Source organism: Orbicella franksi, chromosome 3 (genome assembly GCF_964199315.1).
Source record: "Orbicella franksi chromosome 3, jaOrbFran1.1, whole genome shotgun sequence".
NCBI classification, from domain to species: domain Eukaryota; kingdom Metazoa; phylum Cnidaria; class Anthozoa; order Scleractinia; family Merulinidae; genus Orbicella; species Orbicella franksi.
In genome coordinates, this window is record NC_138147.1 from 12,728,055 (window position 1) to 12,750,612 (window position 22,558).

General features: G+C 39.1%; 1 protein-coding gene across 1 annotated transcript; it reads right to left on the bottom strand.

Moving 5' to 3' along the window:
• Positions 1-719: 719 nt before the first annotated feature.
• On the bottom strand, positions 720-22,498 carry LOC145481314 (telomerase protein component 1-like). Its single transcript, XM_081459780.1, has 29 exons — positions 21,665-22,498; positions 19,282-19,929; positions 18,088-18,206; positions 17,596-17,711; positions 17,416-17,451; positions 16,873-16,973; positions 16,284-16,365; positions 15,745-15,853; positions 15,428-15,612; positions 14,608-14,672; positions 14,114-14,284; positions 13,224-13,426; positions 12,651-12,801; positions 11,666-11,879; positions 11,187-11,264; positions 10,549-10,704; positions 9,746-9,776; positions 9,257-9,417; positions 8,616-8,763; positions 8,070-8,155; positions 7,710-7,799; positions 7,047-7,139; positions 6,347-6,479; positions 5,705-5,817; positions 5,095-5,289; positions 4,736-4,880; positions 4,274-4,412; positions 3,566-3,794; positions 720-2,956 (listed from the first exon to the last, which is right to left on the bottom strand). The coding sequence occupies exons 1-29, from the start codon at positions 22,132-22,134 to the stop codon at positions 2,354-2,356; spliced, it is 5,070 nt and encodes a 1,689-aa protein (XP_081315906.1). The 5' UTR covers positions 22,135-22,498; the 3' UTR covers positions 720-2,353.
• Between the last annotated feature and the right edge of the window lie 60 nt (positions 22,499-22,558).

Sequence of the window (22,558 nt, forward strand, 5' to 3'; positions counted from 1 at the left end):
TGGTCAAAAACCCATGTTTTATCAGAGTATAAAGCATAGAAAAAGCGTGTTTTATTGTTTCTCGCCACATTACCTCTATATCATGATGCAAATGAAGAATCCTAAGCCGTGTATTACACTGTGATAAAACACTCCGGGCATTTGAGAACAATCGAGAAATGTAGAAAACACTCTCCTGTGGCTCGTGTTTTCTACATTTCCCTCGTGTTCTCAAATGCCCGTCGTGTTTTATCACAGTGTAATATACGGCTTAGGCTTCTTTATTTGTTAAATAAGCTTCAACACACAACATGAATAAATTGACATTGTCGAGTGCAGCGATTCCGAAGATAGGCACGTGCTTGTCAGCTTTTGGACTGATACAAGTTGAATGAGCAGTCCTCGACACAGTCGGCAGAGAAACAAGAGGAGTAGGTTTAGCTTATTTACTAGTACTCCATGATTCAGGTGAGACCATAAAATGGTTGTATTCACTACTGTAAGCGAGTTTCGTCCAGTTTCCGTTGTCTTGTGTAAATTTTACTCGCTCGACGTAACATTTCAAACAGAGACCTTCAAGGCGTGTCTATGGCGTAAATGTTTGTGTTAGTTTTGTCAGTAAATATCTTTGAATAGGACTTAAGAAGCTAGGGCCGTTTTCTGCCATTAATACGCCCATTTTCCAAGTCAAACGTTTGGCAGCAAAAAATAAATAAATAAGTAAATAAATAAATAAATGAATAAATAATTTGGGATTTCCTGTGAGTTCTGGTCACTCTCAGGGGGTTGGGGGAAACAAAGGATTATTTAAGTGGAACAGGGAATATTTTTGGGATTAATTTGAGGGAAGAAGGGTAAACATGCGCGCAGAGAACATGCTAATTCTCCCCCGCTCCCTCTCCCCCTTGGGAAGTCCTTCTGGAAGACTTTGATTAGCCCCCGTTGCTGCGTTAAACAGCGCATTACCGAGGCTGGTGGTAAAAATGTTTGTCTTGCCTTCCAAAATGAGTTATTAAATTGTTTCAGTATCATGGGGCAGGCAGGGAATGGCGTTGTTGAATTTCTTTTGTTTCGTTTTGCACGAGTAAGTTCAGTAAAGGCGGTAATAACCTCAAAAGCGCGCTGAATCAGAACAATTGGCCAGATGGTATGTCAGATTTTTTGCCCATTGATCATGAAACATTTAGCTGTTAATTGACTGGAGGTTGATAATGGGAAATTAATCGCCGTATCGATTTTGCGAGACTGACATTTCGAGCGTTAGTCCTTCGTCAGATAACGGTTGTTAATAGCAAAGTATTTCAGTCAGGCTTGCTGACTCGACTCAACAGTTTCTATAAAAGAAAACCTCACATCTTCTTTTATTCATTTGGCGACTGAGCCTAGCATGCTGTCGTACATGTGGCACTTATGATTGTTCTGAGTTTTGACGCTCTTCCGGCTGGTTCTCTACGTATGGTTCAGTCTTCAAATATTGGCGGATGTTAGCTTACATCAGGTAGAAATCCAAGGTGTGTGTTAGTCGATTTTCAACAGGGAGCAAACAAGCAAGAAAATCACTCAGTCACCTTATCTTTATTTGGCTGTCTCAGATAAAAATAAATGAACTACTCTATTCGCGAAAAATGGTGAAAGAATAAATTAATAAGTAAATGAATCAATAATTGAGCCAGGAAATAAATGTACAAATGACTGAAAAGGCGATCCTTTCAAAATTAATTAATCTTCGAATGAAAACAGAAACATCTGACTGTTTATTTCTCGTTCTTTAAACGTAGGCTGGGTATGTTCGGGACGTTTTGTCTTAGGAACGTTTTGGCCTAAATTGCCATTTAGTGTCGAGCATTGGGTTATGTAATTCGTGGAGTATATCGCCACGGTACTTTTCATTGAACGTTGACAGAAAAGAAAACAAGTCCACCAGTTGATGTGTTTCAATCAGTTCCGTTAGCTCGTGGATTACACAGTCAATGGCCTTTCTGACTTTCGAGTTGGTATAAGGCCTAAATTAATTGAGTCGCATTAAAGTCTGAGATGCAAAATCCCACGGTGAAGTAGCTTAAATCAGTAACAACTTCCACGAAATAGAGATGTTTCTCTGGTGCAATAATAATAGTTTAACGATGCTTGTTTGAGGTTTACGGAGCTTTAGAAAGAAGAAAGAAGAAAGCATGAATGCACGTGTTTGAGCTGTTTCCCTCTGTAACACTGAAACACTTTGAGCTTCAATCAAGCAACGTGAACCATGCACGATCACCCATAATACCTTTCGACATTGTCGCGTACGCTTTTACACTTTTGTCGAAGTAGCCGTATACGTTGTATTTAGTCGTTGTCCTCTCCAAGTACAACCCTTCTTGTATACGAGGCTTCATCAAATCTTCTGAATAATATGCACATTTCCGTTTGCGCAGCCTACAACAGCAGAATTTCCATTTGATGCAATGTTCACGGCTGTTATCTCCGTGTTGTTAACCGTAAAAGTCCCCAGCACTTGAGTCGATTTGACATTTTGCAACTTCACGACACCCTCCTGCAGACTATATGCCAGTAGGCCGTTGGATGTGTTGCTCAAATTGGATTCACTGTTGACTACACTCAAGCCAGAAAACTTACCAGGAATTTGAAGAGTTTGAAGCGTCGATCCGTCTTTATCAATGATCTGGATGACCGCCTCATCGACAACAGAAAAAGCCGCTTTTGAGCCTCTCCTTCTTTGCATGCCGCTTTTAATTCTCTCAGCATCAGAGACATTTTTCTGGCATTGAACGAAAGTCACCAGATAGTCACAGCAGACTTTGAGCTGGCGACTGATAGAGGGATGTAAGGTCAACTGGACTTTCCAGTCTGTGCGGTTGTTAAGATCCCACATGTGTAAGTCCGCGGGTCCCTTCATCCATTCCTGACTGCTGCTTTGCCTTGGTACACTTATTACTACCAATTTGCCGCAGGTATTTGAGATGGCTGCCTCTGTGATCTGTTTGCAGGGGCAAGAAAGAAAGTTTTGATCTGCTATTGCCTACAGATGGGTTATCGCCATTCGGAATCTCTAGAAGTCCAAACATCATGCTAATATTGAGCAGTACCATAAAGATGTAGGGGCACCCCCAAGGGCTGGATTCAATCTGAGGACTATTATTAGCCCCTGCACTGCTCAGACTCTGAGAAAATTCCGTTACTTCCCTCTCAGGAATTTTTTTCATCGAGCTATTAAATATTAGGTGAATGTGTACCTAGCGTGCATATCAATCTGATCAGAAAGTTCAAACAAAGTCTTGAGCCGCGCACGATGGAAAGTACAAATAAATTAATACAAATGGGTAGTCAGATTATTAAAATTGACCAGATCAACTGGAGCACTACACCAACAAAAAGCGAACAGATGGGTTTTTCTACAAGAATTTCTTTGCACGTCCGTTAGGTAGTCACAAAGCCAGGTTAGATAATCCAAATATGCGTGAATACGCATTTTACCTTGAAAATGAAGAGATCCTTTTCAAATTGTTTTCCTTCACTGTTTGAGCGACTCGACACGAGTTCACATATTTATAAGGAAGGACACGGACTAACAACCTCCCTCTCTTACCTTATTCCCTTCGTCAACTGAAAATCTTTGTTCGAAGGGTTCTTGATCATTCAAGTCCTTTGGAGGTGGATCTTTGAGTGCATGTTTCGACCATCTTTCTAGGGTGTACTTGTTGATAGCAAGGTAGAGTCGAATTGTTCCGGGTTCACTTTCAGTGTGTAAACAGCAGTATAGACCATCTGAAGTAAACTTGGTGAACAGGTGTCTTACTGTCAGCAAGGTCAGAGTTCTGGTTTATAATAAACAACCAATCAGCCAGTCAGTCAATCAATCATTTATTCAATCAATCAATCAATCAATCATTCAATCAATCAATCAACCAATCATTCAATCAATCAAACAATCAATCAATCAATTAGTCAATCAGTCAGTCAGTCGGTCAGTAAGTCAGTCAGTCAGTCAGTCAGTCAGTCAAACAATCGATTCATTCAATTCATGAATTCATTGATTCATTCAATGAATCAATGAATCAGTCAATCAGTCAATTGTTCTTTATCAGTCGGCTTGAGTCCGTGTCAATCAGTTAGTCGGTCGGTCGGCGATGGGTCCATCAGTTAACCTTTTTGTTTCTTTGTCTGTCCTTTTTTGTCTGTCTTTCTATCTGTCTGTCTGTTTGTCTGCCTATCTGTTTTTCTGTCAGTCATCCAGCCTTCCTTTTTCCCTTCCGTCAGTTAGTGCACAACATTTTTTCTAAGGTGTAAGTTTTACCTGTGCGCTCCCATCAGAAGACTCCTGTCTGACCCATGGGGATCAAGTCCTGACTTGAGGTGCCATACGTCAACTCCAGTCTCAACAAACACTGATACAAACTCGCTATCTTCAGAGAAACATGGGCAGGTACCACAAGCTGCGAAAGAATATCGTGGCAAATCAAACAACACTGGAAGGAATTAAAACAATTTTGCCTGTGCTGCAAATATTTTTTGGGGTCTTTTACTTTGGGTATAGAACGAATAAGAAACAAAACTCCCTTTCATTACCAACTCTTCGGTCTTTGAGCGTTTTTAACTCAGTAATTATAAGATGCTAATAGCAACTCGCACTTTAATTTGTCGTTTAAGTTCTGTGGTGATGATTCTTATATAGCTAGACTACGGGAAGGGAGTGGGCCTTCTTGTACAATATTAACTGCGTAGCAGGCATTACAGGATTAGCAGGTTATCGTCTTACCTCCAGTAACAGAAACGGGGTATAAGCGATACAACCTCTGGACTGGCTGCTGGGCTTGCCACACCCATATTTCATGTGCAGAGCAACTAACTGCTAATTTGTCATCGCTTGAAAACGTGCACTCTTGAACTGGACCACTGTGATTCTAAAAAAACAAACAAAGGCGGTGGGGCGGTGGGGCGGTGGGGCGGTGGGGACAGTGATGGAATTTAAGCAACAAATATTTATGTGTTGATGAGAAACAACGTTGTTCCAACTGATTATTGTAAATAGCCTGTTTCGGGGGTATCCAAGGAGATTACAAAAGGGGCTAGAAAAGACTAAATTATGAATAGAGGACGTAACTGAGGGCAACTTACTGGAAGTTTCACGATCTTTGGTGAAGGCATGTTTCTTGTATCCCACAGCTGGACAGTGCTGTCATCTGATGCCGTGGCTATCAAAGGATGGCCGCTTTCTCTGTTTCCAATACAACAGGCCCTAACTTCTGCTGAGTGGCCTGTCAGTTTCTCCCATTCGGGACTCTTATCGTATGGTGGCGCCATACAAAGCACCTACAAGGTAAAAAAAATACACTTCACCATGCAGCTTTCTGTTATTGTCGCCTTGACCACAAGTGGCTTGGTTTCATATAGCGCTGGACAAAAATTGTATCAAGGAAGAAGCGAACTGTTAGATTGTGCGCGTTAAGCGCTAGTTACATTGTTATAGACACTTACCATGCCCTTAAATTGTTCTTACATAACAGTAAAATTTACTTCTTTTGCTAACGTAAGTTTTCCTCAACGTTCCAAATGGATTTCTCTCTAAACGAAACGGATAGTGTCTTCCAGAAAACATTGGTGCTTTTAGTACTACTACAAATGCACTGCTTTTTTTGGAGGTGTAATTTGCAGGAAAAAATAACTTTACACACGTTTCGAAAAATTTAAAAGGCCCAGATGCGAATGTACAAGGAAATGAATATACCTGAAGATGTTCCTTGTCTTTGAACTCTTGAGATGCAATGTAGTCAAACTCAGGAGAAAACACCACAAACTCCACGCCCACACAATTTAAGGCAAGGGTCTTTAGAAGCTTTGCTGTTGTAAAAGTAACGTTTGAGAGAACATTAACATACTCTAAACATGATAAAAAAAAACATAAAAAAGCCAAATTTTTGTGTCGAGATGCTTTACTTTTCTAGCCGATAGATATTACACTGCAATGTATAAGCTGAAGCTCAGCATGGTTTTGATCTTACAGACTTCTCTTCTAAAAGCTGGTTTCTACGTATATCATCGCTACCATCGCCGAAAAATGTTCCGCGATCGATGTGGAGCAAGCTTTAAGTAGTCAGCTCAAATCATCAATTTCTTTTAGAAAGCATATAGAAAAGTTCTTATAAGAGAAATTGACCGATTATAACAACGCTTATTTTCCGGGCTAAATTCTTAAAGACAGTTGTAAGCCATGACCTTTGATCTTAGAGGAATCTAGCTCAGTATTCAGAGCAAGTGAGGGCACGTCAAATTCGAAAAAAATGTAATACTTGTTGGTCCTCTTTAACCAATATGCACATACACAGTTTTCAGTTACAGGTAGATATTCCATAGATGATAAATAACACACCTGATTGTGTGTTCCAAATGTACGTTCCATTTGACAACACAGCTCCAAGTTTCGCTCCAGTTTTTGAGAAGCTCAAGCTGGCCCCATCCATTTTAGGAGTTGTCTTCTTACCAGTTTCAAATACTTTGACATCCTAGTTGAAAGGAATTAAGAACCATAATTTATTTATAAATATATATTTTTAAATAATGGCTGACATGACACATTCAGAATCACGATACTTGAATTTAGGCGCTGTGCTCACCACGGTGGAACCTATGAATTGACCTGGCCTGACATACCCACAATAAGTACAATAACTAGTGGAGTCTAAGGAACGCTTAAAGGAAAGGTACCTCGACGCAGTTTCTCAAGTTCAAAATGCCGAAACCAGATAAAGTACTGAGAGCAGAACAACTAGTATTTGACAAAGGGAGCGGAACCCTTACCATGAAAGGTATTACTAGAACTTGAAGTTAGCTACAGATTTTAGAGAAAAATATTTAGAGTTAAAGTTGTATACCATAACCTACTAATTGTGGTCGTTTGGTTAGCTTCGTTATTTTAACGGAGCCAAGTGCAAACGGGAGATCATGTTTTGTGCTTAGGTGCTCTGCACAACCGCGTCACTTGTGTAGATTCAATTCCCGTAATCCCATTTCCTAAGCTGTCAATAAATCGAGCCTGAACGATGTGACAAGGGATTTGTATTTTGATGTACCTTTTGAGATTTAGGGCTCCATAAATACACCTTGTCTGATCCAAAAGCAAGTGAATTTCCGTCTGGCGAGATTGTGAGAACTTTGGGTCTTCTCTATCAAGATAAAGAAAGTTTCAAAAACACTTATAAGTACCCTTTGGCATAACTTCTTAGTGAGGAAAAATCTTAACATATCGTAATAATGTTCATGCTTTTAACTTCGAGCTTCAATGAATTAGCAAATCTCCAGCAATACCATTGAAACAGAGCAAACGATTATATAGCCATGCATAGTTATTTTTATTATATAGAATTAAACATGATGTGATGACCACAGAATATGAATGTCGTACAGTGTAACTTGTTTTAGAATCTTAGTCATCACTTCTCGCTGCATGATCTCTATTCTTCAGAACGATCAGAATAAATGACGTTCTGGGCTCAATTTCTATTTATGTCGAAGTTTGTTTGTTTGTCTTTTTTTTTTTTCCTGACATGGAACTGTTACACCCAAAGAAAACAAAGTTAAAGACCAAAAGATACCGTCCAATAGCTTTAATTTCATAAAATTGGTCACATTCATGTATCAGCGTTTAAAGCAGAAACATAACTTAGAAATGTTTTCACTTTGTCTTCTGGAATCAAAGACCAACGAATTAAAAACTCAACGCCCTCTTCACGCACCGGGAGTTCTTCTTTCAGGACAGGCTGACCATGAGAAGATGCTGAAGTACTGTATGAGCGTAGCTTGCCATGCGACGTCGCCAGAAAAATCTGCAATGAAAGATATCAGCTTGCACAAATTAATCGTTACGGCATAGCTTCAGAAACAACTAAAAAAGACATGATGATAGATGCGAATGCAGCCATAGTACTACTGGAAAAAAGACCTGAAAAAAATATTTAAAATTAAACAACTGAAAAAGTTAGAAGCAATAAGATAATTGATCAGTTCAAAAGAAAGAGTAAGTCCAAGTAATTGTACAATAATTTCCCAAGAACGTCACATGCATGTTGGAATCCCTTTCATTCGATTCCACTTACCTCCCAAACTTTTCCTTTCTTGGTAATTGCGATGCTTGCTCTATCGTCCATATCGCAATCGACTTTTATCTCTTGCAGCGAAGTACCTACAAAATTGACCACAATGAACAAGAGCCGCGAATACGTCAAACACACTTTATTGTTTTCGATGGAAGGCCTGTCTGCCGCGAATTGCAAAAGTATGGTCTGGCCTCTTGACACGTTCATCCTTAATGAAGCTAGAACGTCACGCTTTGCACATATCTTGAAAAGTTCAGCCTAAATTTTTCATCTTCGTCGTTTGAAATCCGTGTTAATCTGCTCCACCCTTAAAAACCATCGTTGTTCAGTCGATCCTTTATGGTTTATTATTATCTCACTGGTGTTTCTCTATCTTAGTAAACTATTACTTTCAAGTTAAATTTAAAGGTTATTTTGAACGTGGTCAAAATGACCCAAAGACTGACTGAACTCCTTTAATAGTTTACGTGATAGTTGCACAAAGTGGTGAGATCATTAATACACTGTTGGTCTGTCGGCTCAGTGTATCATGATTGAATAACCTACCTTCGTGTTTGCCTCCAGAGCCTAAGCCGAAACGGGCAATGGACTTTGTACCTGCGACTGCGACCCAATGACATTGGTCGATACTTGCTGGAAACGATATCACGTGACAGTCACAATGTCTACTCATCACGGTGTAGCCACTAGCAACCTAAACAAAGGCAAAGAGCAACCGAGAGTTAAGTGCCTTTCCTGAAACACGCAGCACTCTCAATCCATCCTTTCTGGATGACAATGTTCTAGTTGGGGGATTAAGCTCCCTAGCTTAACTTTCTTGAGAATCTGAGAGAGGATTTATACTCATTTGTCCTTGTTTGAAGGTAAACTATATAGAAATACATCTACATAGAGGATATTACATGGTCTTTTGTCAGTCTTCGGCAAGGAAACTGGTGTCATAAAGCAACTTCGCATTGGCCAGTTGCCAGTTACAAGTTTGCAGTTCACTTTTTATCGGGATTTTATCTGGTCCTTTGGAAAATCTGTTAGCTAGGCCCTTGAGTGTACCAGGGTAATAATGATTTCGAAGAAACTAATTTAAGTTATTTTCACAGTAATTAAATCATGAGCTGTTGGAAATGAGACCAATAGTTCATTACAGTCCCACCAGCATTACAGACTCTCTTAACATCCATAAAACTCACCATGAAAACACGTAACACTCCATCTGCGGCGTAAGTGGCCAGATATTTGCATCCTTTGGAAAACACACATTTTCGGACCGCAGCCGGGTGCTTAAATGATGCTACGTTAATCTTTCGAGATTCAAGTTTTGTCAAGTCTCGCCATAGAGTGATCTTGTTACCTTCGAACCAGATAAAATTCATTGAATTAGTTCACCATCTTTTGTACCAGCTGCCCCAAGGCTGGTGGTCTTGGCGTTAGCCCAAACCAGGAGCAGACACTAATAGCGACACCAACAACATATTAGCGACAACAACAACATTAAGAACAACAACAATGACGACGACGACAACAACGACACAATTTGAAAGGCATTTTAGTAACATTCATATTTTTAATCCTTGGTTGTTAAAAAGACTTCGCGCACTAAGGTACATGGGACCGACTACAAAATCACAAAGTTGAAATTCAAAGACATTGAGTTATCGTTAACTTTTACGTTTTCTTACCTGTGAAGTTGTTGGTAGACTTCAGATATTTCTATTGTAAAAAAACAAAAAGAAGAAAATTGTCAGGTTGGACTTGTTACTGTTCATAACTAAGTTAAGATTAATTTGTAGCGGACTGACCAAGAGATGCAAAATAGAATAAAATAGATGTGAAACATAAAAGAAACCAATGACGAAAGTTATCGACGACTTTCTATAAATACTTACAGATAAAAAATACTGCTAAGGGCTTAACTTTTTATGTGCCAAGTATAAGAAATTTACCGGCTTCATTTTGCCCTGCATTTCTTTGAATGTTTGTTAGCGTGAACTCGTTGGGCATCGAGACGGTTTATTTTCATGATTTACTTCTGTCAACTTTGTTACCTATTTGCTGGACAATTCATATTGATCCCATTATAAAAATACTGAAGACTAATGGCATGTCATCAGTAGTAATCAGAAACACAAAGTATACACAGAAGGCTCATCAATTAGTAAGGGTACTCAAATTCTTGTCGAGATGATGGAATTTACACACTGCGGCACCATTAAAGAAAGTCGAACGGGCGTCATTGAGTAGTGGCATAATGAACGTTTCTTGCGAACAGATAAAGAACTGATAAGGCATCTTCGGAACATTTCCTGACCAAAAACCCTGTGCAGTTTGAGGTATGTTTAAACTTTGTCCCAATATTAGATATATTAGAGTTTTTCTACAAAACAATTGGTGCGAAACGAATTTACAAAAACTCGTTTTTCATGCCTGTAGAGGAAGCCTAACAAACAAGACTGAAATACTCTTTGAAATCGAATCAACTCACCTGCGCCATAGTTGTACAGTATGAAATGTCCGGTTCATTAAGACACAATTGTGGCACCAACTCAGGAAACTGGCTCAGGTGCTGGGCATTGGCTCGAATACAACTGTAAACATCTTCGATGATAGTTGATTTGTCTTTGGCGCATTTCAGCGAGGCCTACAAAAACAACATGTAATTAATTTCTATCCTTATTACTTCTAATTATCTCTTCCTCGAGCTATCTCCTTTGAGGTCTGAGAAGTTTTAAATCTTCAAAGTAAACTACGTGTGTGTTACTTACAATTCTAAATGGTGTTCTCTTTTTTGATAACACTCCCTTCTTCATTACAGTTAAAACCCACGTGTAAGAACCTCGAAGTCTGGCAAAAAGGTTTTTATATTTTCCGGTAGTTATTGGCAATTTAGGCTAAGTAGGTTCTTAATTAGGTTCTTAATTTATATGAAGGAGTTCATAATTGAACTGTAAGCCACAGATAACAACCTGCTTGATCTTGCTTGGCTAAACAGGTTCTTACTGTTATTCTGTATATTTATGGGTTTTAAAATAGCACATTTATGCCAGCAGGTTCTTAAACCACTTGGGGTTCTTACATGCGTGTTTTTACTGTACGGAAACATTATATTTGTAACTAAATTACCTCGGAGAGTTCTAGGGTGAGTTCAAAAGCTTTACCAGCCTTACATTTTGCCATGAGCCACGGAATCTGGCATACAATCTAGAATATAAGGATTTTAAAAACGTCATTTAACCTAGAAAGCACATGAACATTACATCAAGTAAATACATCACTGAGTACAACTGAACGCACTTGAGAACACAGTACATGTAGCTATTTACGCAAATCAATAGCAGTGGCCGTGGTATTCCGTAGAAACTTGACAGCATCCATGAAATAACTCTTCTCTTTATTGATTAAAATATAAATGAATATCTGGTTACCTAATAGATCTTTTCTGAGCTGTCTTTTGCCTTTTTGTCAAATCGAGTCTTCGTGCGATATCATTCATATGAAAATGTTCTCGTTTTAAAAATAGCTTGGTTCATTACCTTGCAATATGCATTTCATGTGCGTTATAGAATTACCTAAATAGAAGTAACATGAAATATATTTCGAACCTCCACAAATTCATTCCACATCTCAGATCGTATTAAATGGTAAGGGAGCTCACTCAATTTACGCAAATTGTATCTGGGTCCAGCCTCTTCATCTTCCAAATCCATTCTTTCCTCGACCTCAGTACTTAGTATCAGCGGTTGGTCCGCCACCATCCTGTGAGCACTTCTTATGTTACCTTGCTTATCTGTGTACGGCTTTGCCTCGCGCGCCCACCTTCAAGACAGAAACTGTCTTAAAACCTTAACAACAATGTATCGATAGTTGTAGCATATACGATTAAGTATAAAACTTCTTGCAATTATACTTTGTTGCCAAATTACTTCTGTTGTTTGTCCTCGTTTTTGTACAATTTTCTTACGGTGCTGGGAATGATCGTTGAAGCATGAGTTCTCTTCTACTGTCTCATCACATGCTTATACATCTGTTTGGTTTAATTACAAGTTCACAACAAAACTTCAAGTTTCAATATTGAACAATATTCATGCCAGGAATGAAATATGAAATCGAGGGTTATTAAATCTTGGCATTACTGTATAATAGACCGTTTTCGTATTCTCAGTATTGTACTGTAGCTACAATCATGGACAAATTGTGTTGGAAAATGCCAAAAACATGAAATGGCAATCGTAATACCTACATAATAAGTGTCAACACCCCCATTTCCCCTTTCAATGTTGGAAAACGGTAAAATGCAAACTTGTGTCGGATGAAAGTGTTTTGTCAACATTGCACAGAGGTGGGGAGGGGCAAAATGTGTATAGAATGATTTTTTTTTCCAACCCTTGTGACCAAGGTTGTAGCCTGCAACTGAGGCTAATTAATGCGGGGAGTCTTTTTAAATGCGAATGAAGTTAATCTCCTTTTAATGATATTCCCCCGCACGAGCCTCTATTGCAAGCTAGTTCCAGTCCAATTCCGAGAACACAACTATGGCCTGTTAGAGGTAAGGAACACTTGACAGGCATGTCGTACTTTATTATTTACCTGCCGTTGAAGTAGTTTGCCAGATCTCTGTGAAGTGAGTCTGTAAAAGGCTTATCACCTAGAAAGTAACTTCTCGCAGCCTCCAGGAACAATCTGTGATACCACTTGTACACCACGTGACCATCTGCTGCTACTTTGACTAAGTAACTACCTACAATGGATAAAGAAATGTGAAACCTCTGGTACTGAAAAGCAGGTTTTCCTTTATTCGTGCTAATAATTAGCCTTTTAAGGTAGCCTCTCGACTAAAAAAAGATGTGTATGTGTTTCTCCCTGCCGAGATTCACCAGAAGAAATGTATGAGTCGGTACATTTTGGGTTGAATTAATTAAAGTGAATTCAACACATTAGATAGAGAAGTTTCGCGTGGAAAAGCTTTTCCTTGAAGACTGTGTCTCCTTGACACCTATTATAGGACGGCATATTGAAAATGCACCCTTTTTACGAAAGTCTCTATGTTTCGTTCTGAACGAACCTCCCTTAAGTGTAAAACAGGATACACAACCACTGCAGAAAGATATCACCTCAGGTTTTCTATTTCAATTACCAATTAAGGCAAATAAGGTTTGTTACCTAGGTCGTTCCTGAGTCGTGTCCACAGTAACGGGGGCAGTCTTCTGATTGGGGGAACGTGGTATTTAAAGACTTCGTCAGCGAGCACGATATCATCACATGATAAGATATCTTCCAGTTCTGACTTCGTTAGACCTGTTTTGGACGCTGTAATGTAACCCAGGGCTCGACGAACAAATTGTTCCCCATGTTCGGTGACTAAGCTGAAATGATAGTGAACAACAGGAACAACAACAAAATCAAATCAATTCAAAACGATAACGACGAGGAATCTTTTTATCGGTTTAACTTAGGAAATCGACAGTATGAGGAAGATAAGTGTCAGGAAGGCCTTTAATCCCCTCTGATTTTCTTAAGAGAATTGTCACCTCGAACGTTCGTGATATGATAAATTTAATGTCGTTTTGGGTACCGAAAAAAGGTCAGCTATCATTTTAGGAAAGGCGATAAGACCTAACGTTTTCGGGAAATGGACAAAAAAGCGCTAATAAATTCGAGAATATTCAAGTTCCCCTAGAATAACCGAACAGATAAAAATTTTTTAGCCTAACCTAAAATTAACCTGCGGAACTTTAAAAGTACTCCAGATAGCCTGAAAAAAAGCGTTTAAAGCATTCGAGAGAAAACGGTCGTTGGGTGCTCCTGAAGTGTATCCAAGGTTAATTAACTTGTTTTTTAGGTGCAAGAGAAAGAGGGTGAGTGTAGAGAATGTTGTTTCCTTACAAAGACCCATTCTGGAGCAATTGGAACAAAAGAGGAGGAGGTCACATCAACTTTTCTGTAATGACACAATGAAAAATTATAAACGCCAATCCGGAGCAACAAAGGAATAGGCCTAGGTCACATCAAATTCTTTGTAATGACACAAGAAGGTAGCCGGATTCACGTACCGCTCAAAGAGCTGTATGATTAGTTCGGTAGCTGTGGGTCTTAGTTCTTTCTGCGTGTTCTCAGAAAATGATTTCCATCGAATTGTTGTATCACAGGCTAACTTCATATACAGAGCTGTTGGCTTGGAGCAGGTTTCCAATACTTGCATTCTTTGCTCTCCCGTGAGTCTCCTGCCAAAATGAATTAATTTTAAAAGGAAATGGAATTAAGACGAAGCATATACGATCCTGGCGATCGGCCCTCTTCCTGATATTTAAGCCTTATGTGTGGAAACTACTGATTGCGCTTAAGAAAACTTCTGATAAGTTGGCAAGAAATAGGTCTAATTGTGATGAACACAATTTGTAGGCGTTATCTTGGAAAAGGTCTAACTAAGGCAGACATTGGATATAACTATAGCAAGGCGGTTTCGGAAGAATCATGCTGCTAATATAAAAGAGCGCCTGAGTTTACTTGAGTCGGATTTGGCTGATAAATCAGCGGACACTTGTACCTTTTCTCGTTTTCCAGTCTCGTGTCCAGAATGCTTTCGGCATCACTCGATTCGAGGGCCGACACCTGTTAAAAGTAGTGAATAAAAATGACATTTAACACTGCTATCAACCTAATTGCGGGTTTTAGATTTTTAAAATATTATATTTTTTCCTATACCTGGAAGAATACTTTCAATAAAAGACTTTCTGTCCCCTTATCGCTAACACACGAAGGGTAATATCTTTCTTATTGCATGAATTTGAACGTTTGTTTTCAGAAAACTGCAAGGTGCTTAAGCGTTAAGAGTTAATGTCAAAAGTCAGGGAATGTGTGACGCTTAACTAATTAAGTACTTAAAAAGCATTGGCCACATTGAGATGTGGCAAGTAATGACAAGTGTGGTAGAGATCTACTAAGTTGTATCATAATGATTTCCAGGTTGCCCAACTTAAGTAAATTTCATCAAGAACCATTCACGTTGTTGAAAATTGGAAAGGACGATAGTTACAAGGCACATTTAAGTCTGATCTACAATTTTTATGTTACAATTCTTATTTGCTCGTGCAGATGAGGAAGGTTGGCCAAATTCCAAGTAACAAATCCTTTTAGCTAAGTGAACTTGGAGAAACTACAACTGAGGAAAAAGGCAAAACCGAACGTACCTCAAGATAAAAGTCAGCGTTGTCCTCTGGTTGGACAAATATATTTGTTAAACAGCTGCCATTTTATCTTTTATGTGACAAATAAAAATTGTCACTAGACCAGGTTTTCTACCTCTTCTACATTGATCGTTCGCACTTTTAGCTAAGTGAAGTTAAAAAGGACAAAATTGAACGTACCTCAAGATAAAAGTCAGGATTGCTCTCCGGTTTCAGTTTAGTTTTCAGAACAGCAAGGCATCCTCCTGTGTTAGGCAAGGTGCTCACGACAATGTGAACATTTTTTGGCAGACTTGTCGGCAGCCATCTTAGTGAGCGACCATCATCTTGGTCGGACAGCTGATCCAAAGAGTCAAGGAACAGAACTGAGAAAAAATGAAAACTCTTCCTTGTAGCTGATAATATTTTTATACATTGGGTCACCAACACTCTCAAGGTGCCCTCAAGAAATAAGTGGGTAAACACTTCTATCAAATATAAGTGAAACTATTGGTTACCGATTGGTTTTTCTGCTGTGGCTCTTTGGAGAAGCGACCTAAATCTTGCTACCAGACGCTCATAGTTATCTGTAATGACAGCTGATGTATCATTCAGAGCAAGAGAAATCTGTAATAATGGAAAAGAACAAAAATAAAGAAGAAGTGAGAGAAGAGAGAGAATACAAAGCTGTTTTATCTAAAATATGCAACTGGGACAGCAGGTTTTCTTAACCTGCGAACTTGAGCAATTAAACAATTAGATTATGAGCTCGAGATTTCTATCGCGCATAGAATCGAGAGCGAATAATGTTTTTTTTTTTTTTTAGTATACATCTACTGGACATTCAAAACTTTCTCTAAATCCTCTTCACAGACACTTCGAAAACGCCAAGAAGCGTCCGTCAATTTGTCAACAAGGGCACACTGCCACGCTACTCACTACCTGTCACAAGAAAAGATAGTGAGTAGCGCAGCCAATCAGAGAGCGGCATTCGTGATAGAACACTAGCATATTTATACTAAATACTTGTAGTTTTTGTAGCTATATCTATCGTTACCTGCTGACATAAATTCCTCAACATCGACCTCACATTGGACGAGAAAGGCGAAGTTCCAATGAATCTTATGAAATGAAATGGCCTACAAACGGAAATTTTAATACCTAATTCATCAAAAACGAACCTTTGTAAGAACACAGCAAGTTAGAGCTATACTTAGTGTAAAAGGGATCGGAAATTGCTGAGTGAAAATGCCGTATATAATCATATACCAGACATATGTGTATTCTAAAAAGACTCGTAAGTCTATAGTCACACATTCATTTCGGATTGTTTTTCTTAATCCAGGGCAATAGCTAGTAACAGGCAAACAGGGGCACTTGCCTCAGTCATTTTTTTTTTCGTTTTAATTTTGTTGTATATAGTCATTTAAATGCGCTAAATAACTAGGAAGAGAGTTTAAACATGGATTTTGCCTCAGTCATAATCTTTTGCACGGGCGTTGCCTCAGACATAATTTTTTTCCTGGTTACGGCCGTCTAATCTACCTTATAGAACACTCTGGTCATTGAAAACGAGCAACTGAAATTCTCTACAGTTCAAGTATTTACGATGTTTATTTTTTTTCATTATAGGATGAAACGATTACCTTCCAGTGTCCACTCCACTCCAGTTTTCAATGGACGTAGTGAACACCTTTGCCAAAAGAGATGTTTTGCCGCATCCAGATATACCATGAACAATTAATGGCTAATAAACGAATGGTCAATGAGTAATAATGATGCTTCATGAGAATAAAAATCCAAGTTAAAAAAGAACCGAATATGAATAACCAATAGAATAACAAAGACGTGTAGATTAACAAAACGTTGAACCCGGAATTTCAGGTTAAAAAGAAAATATAAACTATACTTCGAACTTCTTCAAACATAGTAGTGTCTAGTAATAAGACCCCAAAGAAAATGAGAATTTAAAAAGCATTATCAAGACGGAATACACTTTCAACAGCTTAGCTCTAAACGCTGGACGTACAAATGTACTGAAAGACTACCAAACAGCTAGTATTATTGCATGCCTTTCTTAATCGTTTATGGCCAGAAGAGAAAACAACATAATAGCAAGGTGTGATCGGCACCCTTAGCTTGAGTGTCACTTTTCGACCAAAGGAAGTGTTAATTATGTGTCCACAAACCTTTTCACCGTTCTCCAGCTTTAGGTATGCTTCCATCTAAAGAGGTAAATCACAGAAGCATGTCAAGGGTCAGGAAATCACGAAATTATTAGAATGGCTGAGTTAACAAGATGTATCTGAGTGAATCAGCCCTAGGTCTTCAGGCCCAGCTAAGAGAGTGTAGCCGTACAGTAGTAGTACCTTTCGCAAAAGATGTTCCCTGCCAACGAATGCCTCCGTCCTTTTCTCTGCCATTGTTGCGTGATGAAGAACTTCAAGATATAGTGGGTCACTAATAACCCGATGCTTGGCCACAGCTGTAAGTTAAATCAAAGCAGATTTAACAGTGATGCTTGATAGAGATGAAGAAGTGCAGCAGCTCTCGTAAGCTTGTAATTCTTCTGCTTGTCGTCATAGTGTAGCAGTTGTTATTGTTTTGGAGCTAGGGGCATTGTTTCTGTTGTTTGTTCTATTTTCTTCTCAAAGGGTATCAGACCATTCATGTGAGAACTTGCGAGCGCTGCCGCCCGACCCTGGAGTTGAGGCTCTTTAATTTGTACTTATGGCTTATCAAATGATAAATATAAGAAGATTCAATGGATTTTCTGGTCTGGTTTTGGATACGTTTTAGTATTTAGAGCTAATCATTGTTTATGTTGACTGTGTAAAGTCATAAAGAAGTAACTATCTAACCTTCTTGAATGCTATCCACCATTAACTGGCAAAACTTGTCACAGAATGTCTTTATGTCCTCTTTGTTCTGTTTCATATCGAGATGGCCATTCTCAGTGACGTGAAATTCAAGGCTGTATCTGGAAAACAAAACGTGTTACCCCGAACGTCTGTGCTCCTGAATAGATTTCATATCGCTGGAAAAAGGGACGTTATTTGTTGATTTCATTCTGTTCAACCAAGATCTAGCTGTTGTCTATACCACATGGTGCTGTTCAGTAAGCTGCTTGTAATAAAACAAGCGTTTTATCTGGACGTAGTTTACGATTGAGCTCTTAATCAAAAATAATCGAGAGAATGAATGTTACATGCTTTAGAAAGAATAACTGGCCAGGGGCGGATTTAGGGGAGGGGCCGAGGGGGCCACGGCACCCCCATTTCTTTCTTGTATTTTCAAAGCGTTTTTGTAACCAACAACGCCAATCCGTCCAACCGTCATTCAATGAGGCTTTCCAGATTTGCAATCCGCATTCGGCCCCCTCTCTCTGAATTTTCTGGATCCGCCCCTGCTGGCAGCTAAAATGGACCAACGATTCGAGTGTTTAAGTGACCACTTCTTTTGGTTTTGTTTGTTTGATTTTTTGTTTTGGTTTTTGCAATGTAAATGTTCAAATTACACCAATGAAACTGCAGAGAAGTTCCTTGAATATGATTATGAAAAGCTTGGCAGATGACTGACAGATTTCGTTTCCAAGCACAAAATGCTTTCAAGATCGTTCATCAGGGAAATTTGGTGAAACGTATCTCACATGAGCCCTATTCGAAGACTCCTTCTTCGGCTGAAACCTGTCGCAGCACATAACATGTAGGCTATGCATAAATTCCTGTGTTATGAAAGTTGAAATCAAATTAAGATTGGGTGAATCATGAATCCACTTACCGAGAGCACTTTTAGCACTCTATAAACCGAGAGAACACAATATGATACTCAACTGAACCCACAGCGGGCACAGAGGTTTTGATTAAAACATTTACAACAAGTGACACATTTTAGTGTCGACCAGTGTTAGTTAAATCGTCATTGTACAAGTCGTTGTTTCACTATTCCCACCAAAAGAAACTTTTTATCCCAGACAGTTGATCTGCAACCCAAATATATGACATATATGACGTTATTGCTTGCGCATGTACAGGTAAAATTGTCGGTTATCTTACCTACAGATGTTATTGCTTGGTATAAACCCTTGGCAGTGGTCTTTGAGCTTGTCTAGCAAGAGTTTCGCATCATCTCCATTTGCAATCTGAGATTTACGCCCACGTTCGTCAACGTCCATAAAACGCTTCACAAAACCGTTGTTGTTTGGATCAACTTCTTCTAACCCTTTCAGGTTCCGAAGAAACAAAAACATGTAACTAGGGTCCATGTCCTCTCCTTTAATTCCAGTTGTGATTTCTTCTTCTGTCACTGATATCTTAAAATCCTCCTCGGTCATGTTGCAGACAGGAAAGGCCGTAAAATCGATCTGGCTTGCCGCCTTTTTCAAAGCCTCTCTCATAGTTACCAGAGTTTGCCACCATTGTTGTCTTTCTTGCTTCGCCTTCGTTTCGTCTGAGTAAACAACGTTCTTATAAGCGTGAGGAAGGAATGTTGAAACCGGCAGCAAGACGTATGCTGCGGGTACACTGTTTTCATCAAGTTTGTACCATTTTTCTAACAATTCGGAAGCATTTTTACTGCCACTGTGACTTTTGACGCTTCCCAGAAGCATTTCAAAGATTTCCTTGTCAATCTTGACAGGAATTGGTCTGTAGCCATACTTGTCACCAATGATGCAAACCATGTAAGGTCCTATGGACTCTTTCCTGAAAACAAACCACCATCAGTTTTCCATAAATGGGCATGGTAAATCGGCATGATGTGGATGAACACAAACTCAGGGGGGAAAAGTGTGTTCTTGTTGTACAGTGGTGTAATCATACACCAGTACACACATTCAGGTGTTAAAACAGTAACAACTGAACAACAACAACAACAACAACAACAACAAAACCAACAAAAACTTTGTTTGGACCCATTCATTCGAGGTTCGATTTGATTTTATTGTCAATACGAAAGACAGCGGATCATTCAATCAATACTTTGCTCTTTTACATACTTTCAAAATAATCTTGCATATACAGAGTAGTCAGCTGCTATATATAGATCCATGTGCAAAGGTTACTGAACTTTCACGTGAAGGAAATATATTAAGATCTTCGTACATTTGAAATTCCTCAACAGCAACATTCGTACCACTCGGAAAAAATCACCAAATAATTCTACGGTTTCAACACTCAAATCGATCAGTTTTGAATTTTGTGACTATAGGTTTCCTGCAAACACTGTAAATTTCTAACTGGACGACCCTTGAACTGACAACTGGGGGGGAGTTTATGCTGGAGAGCACTGCTTGCCTGCGGGATCGGAAAGTCGTCACGATTTCCTCGCCCACGAGGATCTACTTCAAAGGTCTTCACTACGGACGTCAAGGAAGAGAAATAACTTGGTCCAACAGTAGTTTATTCTGCATACGTCAATAATGATCGTAATCGTCTGTGTAATCAATGTAATCCAAAAAGCTTTACGAACGCACTTGCTTATGTATCATCCCTTACACGTCAAGTGTTAACAATATGACAATGCAACTTCTAACGTATAATATGAGCGGAAAATACTTTAATTAAGATAGCGAATTCTAATCAACACTACGAAGTTTCCAAAGTTAAAAATAGAGAGCTAAGATTAAAATTCACAGGTTGAAATTAAGATGTACAGGTGTACAAAGAATCGGTAATGTACAAAGTAGAATATTTAAATTCCTGGTACCTGTCGTCAACTGAAAAGAGCCTGCTGTTGGTTTTTCTATAATTTTCCAAATAACAAAGGAGTGACTCTACAACGGCGAATTTTCTCATAGCAATTTCTCCCAGAAGTTTGATAAGTGCTCTTCAACAACGACTTCAAAGAGACGGATCAGAACTGATAAAATTTTCAGACATAGTTAATTAAAATACATGGGTTTGGTTGAAGGAAATTTTGCCATTTTTTTTAGTCACAAACTCCAACTTATCGCCAGAAAAATACATCATTTCTCACTTAATACATTATATCAACAGTCATATTCAAGCAATCCGTGAAGAGGAACCATTCGTGGACATAGGCAGAGGTTATATTACCCTGCCCGGAAGTAGACATTTTCCTTACAAGCAAGGTTATCGCCTTATGTAGTTAAAAAGTGGTATTACATGTCAGCCTTACATCCCTGTTTACTGTGATTGGTTTAGAATTATATTTCACCGCCGAATTTGTCGGATTTGTCCTCTTTCTTGACCATTTAGAAAGTATTGAAAAACGACAATGGATTTATTTTGGGGTAACCAAGCAACGGTACTTTTCGATTCTAGCTAAGTGAATATTTATGCAACACGTAACGGACATGGTGTTGAATTGTTATGTAAAGCTGCGCAAAACCCTTTCCTCTATCGAAGATGCAATCAACTACGGGTATCAATTTCCTGGAATAACAAACTCAGACGCATCGTCTATAAATTTATTCACCTGCATCGCTGAACTTCCGTGATACAAATCTCCACAGCTTGATGTTCGTCCGTCATTTCGTCACGCACTCCCCATCTCATGTCCGCCACACCGAAATTGTACCCTAACCTTCGACAAAATTCTCGCAAATATGGGTACACGTCTTCCATTAATAAATCCCTTTCTACTGCCATGTCTGTGAAAGTTGAACTCAAAAATATAGCAATTTCTCTGGTTGGAAGACTCCATCGTGAATCCGCATGTATGTGTCCATGGAGAAGATTGTTGAAGTATTCCATCAAATCTTCGTCTTTCGATTCAAGTAGTTTCTTCCTTTTGCGGTGGACAACGAAGGGCCCGTTCCTAAGGATTGCTTTCCATGGTTCCCTGTCCCAACGATCGTCTTCCCAAAGTTGAAGTACTGCTCTGAATTTCTTATTAGCTTGCATTACTCGTCGCATGACGCCAGGCTTTGTGTTACCATTGCCCATCTTGAAACTTCAGAAATTTGTCGGAAATTAACTGATAACCGTTAATATCCCGAAAGCAAATGCTATTAAACTTTGAAGCCAGTCGTTCAGACGAAAATCGTCTAGCTGCGATGACAGCCAAACTCTGCGACGAGTTGCAACAAGGCAAAGTTTACAGCAAATGACGGCTTTTAAAGGTCTGTTAGCTACCATTTCCTGAGATTTCTGACTGTTCCAAACTGCCTCATTTCGCTGTCCAGTGAACGAGACGTGTGCCTATGTTTTCCGCATTAAAAATCTACAGTCGGCGCAGTTCCTATCTGAAATAAGGTCACCAAACAGTGTGCGGTATTTTGATTACTTCATGTTGCGCATAATCAATTCTTTTCGCGCTTTTGTTTTCCGCAAGCGAATCGGCGACTCTTTTGTCTCTCTACTGCTTCAA